At 38.8% G+C, this 6,467-nt stretch overlaps 1 protein-coding gene across 1 annotated transcript in view; it reads right to left on the bottom strand.

Moving 5' to 3' along the window:
* METTL11B (methyltransferase like 11B) overlaps nt 1-3,165 on the bottom strand; it is an 18,624-nt gene extending 15,459 nt beyond the window's left edge. The window contains exon 1 of the mRNA XM_012657752.1: nt 2,952-3,165. Coding sequence (XP_012513206.1) covers nt 2,952-3,105 — 154 coding nt within the window. The 5' untranslated portion in view covers nt 3,106-3,165. The remainder of the gene's footprint in view (nt 1-2,951) is intronic.
* Nucleotides 3,166-6,467: the final 3,302 nt, after the last annotated feature.

Raw genomic sequence — 6,467 nt, 5'->3', positions numbered from 1 at the left:
TTAATATGTACAAATGCATCCCATAATATAAGTTATAACCTCCTGGGAAAAAAACCAGGGTTTAAGAGAGTTAATCAAGGGTTAAGGGAAGCCTTCTAATTGGATAAAATTCACACTGGCAGATGAGAATTATATGCTGATTCCTTTCTGAACATTCAGCTTCTGTCATGAGAAGAAAAAGCTGCAAAAAGTCTGAGCATTCACAGAGCTGACAGCCTGCCTTCCCTGCACCATCAATTTTAAAAGATAAATACAAAGTTATCTGTAGATTTGCCTCATTTACCAGATTATAAAATCCTGAAGAACAGGGGCTGTGTCTTGTTACTGTCTGAATCTTCTCCAGGGCACAGTATTTGTTCAATAACGAGAATTCCTAAAGTGTCTCTTGCATTGAATATGACTGAACTGATCAGACAGAAGAAATGTCTGGTGTTTTCTATCTCTAGAAAGCAATGTTTTTCCCTTGTGACAGAAACATTTACTTGTGACCAAATATACATGTGGTCCCTTCACATTGCCCCGCATCCTTGTAGTTCTGGGCAACAGATTCTGAACAGATGTAATGTATGTCCTTTGGGGCCAAAATATTTAAGAACTGGTGAATAACCTTTAGCTACTCTCTTCCCTTGCATTGGTGACTAGTGATATTCCAGCTGGTGGAGCCTCTATCAATCATCCTGGATCCTTGAATGCCGTATGGAATATAGCCTCCCTCCTACCCCTAAGAATGCATGTTGAAATGATGTAGCAAAAGTAAAAAATGAACTTTTATGTGTTTGGCTATTATGATTTCAGAGTTAATTTGTTATTGCAGCATAGCCCAGTCCATACTGACTAATATAGCCCTCAATTTCTATTATCAAATAGGTATTGTGGATGAGGCTAGTTCTGTGACTCTCAGGAGAAACTAATGCTTGGGCTGAATCACCAGGGTCAGAGAAAATGAGCAGTGCCCATTTATGGAAGACTGCAACTAAGTAAAATAAACTTTGGCTTGGAATAGACTAATGGTTTTCAAACTGTGTTTATGGAACCCTCTAGGTGTTATAGAAAGGCCTCATGAGCCACTATTGAGGCTAAGAGGACAGACCAAGGAAAGAACTCTGTCCTCAGTCCTAAGCAGAAAAGTTTCACTTTCTTCTGTGGTTTACATTTGGTTTCCATGGAATATTTTGGCAAAAAGTTTGCCTTTTAATAATAATGTTTTTTAAAAGGTTGGAAATCATTGATAAACCATCAGCACATTCATAAAGGAGAAAAGCAGACAAAATCAAAATTACTATAAACCCAAAATGATTTTACAGGGTAAAAAAAAGGATCGAAGCCAAATATAATTTATAGTCTACTTGTCCCAAATTAATTTTCATCTGATTTTCAGAGGATACTGTTTTATTCTAACTTTTTAATTCATTTTCATCTGCTTTCAGAGAGGAGTTCCTTTTCTCTCTAGTAACTATTTTTAAAGTTTGGCAGTCATCTGCCCTTTAGTGAGTCTCTTCTCAATTATTGTAATTGATGTCTTTCTCCAGTCTAATGCAACCAAGGCTACAAGCTACTGTTATTGAGGTATGGCCCGAAGAGTGTCTCCAGAAAAGTGATACTCTGCCAATGTATGAGGCGACCAGAATATCGTCACCTTCCAAATGAACTGCTCCAATTTTTCCATTTGGATATAAATGAGATGTATTATTTCCTAAAAGAATTGCTTATGGGCAGTGTGATCTACCAGAAAGAGCCCTGGACTTTAGTTGCTGCTTTGGTATTTATCTGGATTAGATATCATCATCTCTGAATTTTCTTTCCCTCACTTAAAAAAATAAAATGGGAGGGAGAAAGTGGGAAGCTGGGAGTAAAAAGTAATGATACTTACCCTGCCTATCCCATAGTGTGGCTGTGAGAATCAAAGTCAGAGACAAGAAAATAATTTTTACAAGAAAGTCATATAAATATGAGCCAAAGGTACTGTATGTTTAAAATTAAGGATCCCTCAGAAATGGATTTATAAAAGGAGATTTTGGTAGGCTGCTAACATCCAGTTTCTTGAATGCAATACAAAGAATGATGTAGCTCCTTCCATAGCTGGAAACCCTGGCCTCGTCAAATGCACAATGGGGCTTTCAGACAACCTTAGGAAAACAGGCTGGGCAGATACGCAACCTTCCTGCTTTCATCGGGGAAAATATAAATCAAAGGGGGGTATTTCACTCTTTAATGGTAAATCATTTCCTCTTCGGTGCTGTTTAGAGTGCCTTGAAGTAACTACTTTCACAGAGGCTGAGAAAAGTAGCAGAGACGAGCCAGATAAGCTTTTTATTGCTCTATTGTCCAATTCCCTGAAAACTGGAGGAAATAACAAAAATGGAGACAGACTGCTGCCTCGATTTCTTTTTTCTTAATGTTCAAAGGCCAAACTAAAATCTATTCCTTTTAGGCTATCTGATTATTCCCATGATTCAAGAAGGCCAGAGAAGATTATACGTAGTGTGTGCACAAACACACACATGCATGCATACACACACACAAACACACGCCAAACACACTTTGGTCTATTACTGTTTAGCCTTTCTTTTTAACTCTTATTGATACATTATTGCATCAATACTGTCAGATTTGAGTTATCTAATTTGCCCAACTCTACATTTTTGCAAATATTAAAAGTGTCCTTCTGAGTTTCTTCAAGTCTGATACTCAGGCAACCGACACCCAGAGAGGCAAATTGCTGAGCCTGAGGATGCAAGGAAACCTCAAAATAGAGTCCTGATTCATGGCACTTGATCTGTATACTCTCTACAAAAGAATGCCATTGAAACTTTCAGCCCACTGACACTGGTGGTGCATTCTTTTAATCTGAAAAGCGTCCTTGTTCTACCTTCTCCTCTAGAAGCCCCACAACCTCACACAATCCCTTCAGTCACTTCCTGTCCCTTATCTGGTGGCTCTGACTCACTTACCCAGGGGAATTTTTTCCAGCAGGTAGAGATAGCTCTGAAAGAAGTCATTGCGAATGGCTTTGTGAAGGATAAAGGACATGCTATGTCGACAGAGTTCATCGTCGGTCTTCTGCCAGCGGGATCTAAAGGCGAAATGGGCTCCCAAGTGGGCCATGGCGAAGGGGGATAGTAATTATTCCTACAGAGAAAGGAAGCTCGCCTGGCTGTTTCTTTGCATTAGCCTTCTCTTCCTAAATGAACTTGAGACTGTCATTTTAAACCAGTCCCCCGTCCATCTATATCAGGACAAGCTGTCACTGGGGGGGCGGGGAGGGGCAGCACACGTGGGGTGGAGAGGTCAGGCTCTTGGCACATCCTCCCTGTCTGATTGCTTGGGCGACACCACTCCAAGCCAGCAGGTGCTAAGTAAAGATGAAAACAGGCTGAGTGAGATCCTACTTCATCCAGGAAAAAGCACGCCTCCCTCCTTTAGCTACCACTTCAAACAGGCACAGAGCACAGCCCGCTAACACCCTGAATATTTGCTTTAATTTGATTCCCAAATTGGAATAGCCTGATTTCCATTTCAAAGAGTTGTGAATATTTTGCAGGAGATCCTGTTCCCTGATTTCCATCACTCCTCCTAGAACACTGAATCCTCAAGTTACAAGGACCCTTCAAAGTCATCTTAGCCACCCACACGCCTTTCATCAGTACAATTTCTCCCAAATCATTTCATAGAGATGGATATGTGTTTCCTATTTTTAAGGATCTTAAAGAGATGCAATTATTTGAGAGCCCATTTTGATGTTAAATACCGTTCTCAGTAAGCAGACTCTTCCATCTAGCTTACTCTAAACAACATCTATTCATGTAAGCCTGTTTCTTCCTCTCTGCCTGTTGTGGACATGACTTTCCTCAGAAGTATGTTTATTTTTGGTGCTGGGTATCATCTGATTGTCCCTCCAGCTCCACTCTCCACTCTCTCCACATTGCTCTGTGCCCCAGGAGGCTGACCTATATTGACTACTTCAGTGGACGCCGTTGCCCTCTGGCTTCCAGTTGGGTTCAGCCAACGGAGAGTGCCAGGAAGAGACTGGAGGAGAGTGAGGTCGAGGTATTTATTCCCCTGGAGCCTTCCCCGTGGGGATGCCATAGGCTGACTGCATCCTGTAACAGAAAATCATAGTCAGGTGTCTCCTATGAATATCCTCTCCTGGCTCTGATCAGTTCTCCTTCCTCTTACTGCTTCAGGACTAGGGATAGTGATGTGCCAGGCTGTTATGAGCCCTATTCCTTGTAATTTTTCTATACTTGCCCACATCTTTGTAAATCATCCTTGTATTAAACCAGTTCAAATTCCCAATTTGTGAATGCCATCTGTTCTCTATAAGGACCATGACTACTGTTTTACTTCTCTAATATTCCTAACAGTAAAATGTTTCCATAATGCCTCCTGTGCTGAACAGGTCAGGGTGTTTGGTCCTAGGAGAAAGACCAGCAACCACTGACTCCAGCTACTCAGTATTGCTTGTTTGACAATTGATATTGGCAAATTTCTCAGTTTTTACAGAACTAATTTTCTTCTACTATAAAATGAACATGAATTATTTATGTTTAGACAGGATTATTAAGCATTCTAAGATCTCTATATTTCAGACCCGTAATACCTGAGTGGGGTGAAAGACTGATTGGTTTATACAAAATGTCTTTGTCAAATTTTGTTTATCTCTCTGGGTCACATTAGATTTTGTGACTATTTCTCATATTGGTATAGCCTGAACCAGTTTCTGGCTCATTACATTTGTTTCCTTATGCCTATAATTTTTCTCTTACAGCTGAAATGCTCTATTTGCTACCACCTCACACCATTCTTGGCCGTATTCATACTGAGTGAACGAGGTTCTGATAGAGATCTCAAGTCTACCACAGGCATCTAATTTCCAGGCAGGAAAGGAAAACAATGAACGTAGACGAAAGAAATACGACTTCAGCAAGAGAAGGTAGAAACTCTGAACTTATCCATCTTGGTTTGCCTTTTCACAAGGGGTCCTTTGGCAAGGGGTAACTACTGTTGAAAAATAAATTACCGTGGAGAGAGACTCCGCAGTAAGGAAGAAAAAGAAAACAAAGCTGTATAGAAAGCTTCCTCATTCAATAGTATGATAAGCTAAATATTTGGGTACATCCACTCAAAATAAAATACTTATCAAATTAAAATCTCATAATGCTTTAAATTGAAATTCAGCAAAGAGTATGAAATAAACATATTTTCAAACGAAGTGACAATTTACCCCTCATCGATGCTCACTGGAAGCATGACAAAGAGTCTACTTCAGGAAGAAGGAAATTAATATAATGTGTTATTAGCACAGGGATAGGAAAGAAAGATTAATACAACAGAATACAGGCAGAGCCCCCAAACAAATCTATTCGTATGTGGTAAGCTGATATAAGACGGAGATAGCATTACAATTGGGAAAAGATATTTTCAATAATGGTCCTGGTGTTGGCACAGTTGGGTCCCTCGCTCACTCACATCACACACCAACCTACCCCAGGCAGGCTGAGGACTTAAATGTGAAAAGCAAAATTCTAAAAGTTTTTGGACTTGTTGTGGGAAAACATGTTTATGATACCAGGGTAAAAAAGCATACCTTTTTTAAAATGCAAAAAAAACCCAAAAACAATAAAGAAAAAGAGTAATTAATTTGACTAAATTAAAATTAGAATAATGAAATTTTGTTCATCAAAAGAAACTATAAAGTGAAAAGCCAACCAACAAATGGATAAGAAATACTTGTAGCATCAATAATCATAAATTAGTATATGAATAGTTCCTACAAATAAATAAAAATACTACAAACAACCCTATAGAAAAATGAAGAAAAGGCATTATCAGATATTTCACAAAGAAGTAAATACAAATGGAAATTAAATGTTGAAAAATGCTTAACTCATTAATCATCTGGGATATACTGATTTTAATCAAAACAAGATGCAGCATGAGACTGGCAAAAAATTAAGGCCTGAAATAACAAGTGTTTGTGAGGATATGGAACAGAAGAAATCATTATAGTGTGTGTTTTAGTGAAAGCTGATACAAACATTTTGCAAAACAATTTTACATTATCTTGTAGAGTTAATTAAGTCTGTATCCTAGATCATATAATTCCATTCTTAGGCAAATACATATACCCTAAAATAATTCTTACACATCTGCACCAGGAAAGATGTATAAGAATTTTAAAACTAGTTTTGTTTACAGTACCATGTAAACAAACAAAAACACTATAGCAACCTGGATGTCCAACAACATTAAATTTGACAAATAATAGCTGTTTATAGAATACAAAACCAAGACATAGCAATGAAAATTAACAAACTTCTACTGGTGAATGCTCTGCCCTTAGGCATTGGTGCCCTTGCAGGTATCCACATACGCGACACAGGACTGAACCACAGCTGACCTGAGTCTTGGCAGAATGCCTAGTGTTCTTCCTAGAACACAAGAGGCTAAGTGGCTTGTGAGGCCAT

This window comes from Propithecus coquereli, unplaced genomic scaffold, assembly GCF_000956105.1.
Source record: "Propithecus coquereli isolate 6110/MARCELLA unplaced genomic scaffold, Pcoq_1.0 Scaffold56, whole genome shotgun sequence".
Lineage (NCBI taxonomy): Eukaryota > Metazoa > Chordata > Mammalia > Primates > Indriidae > Propithecus > Propithecus coquereli.
Note: the sequence above shows the minus strand (reverse complement) of the source record. Positions and strands in the feature narration are given on the sequence as shown.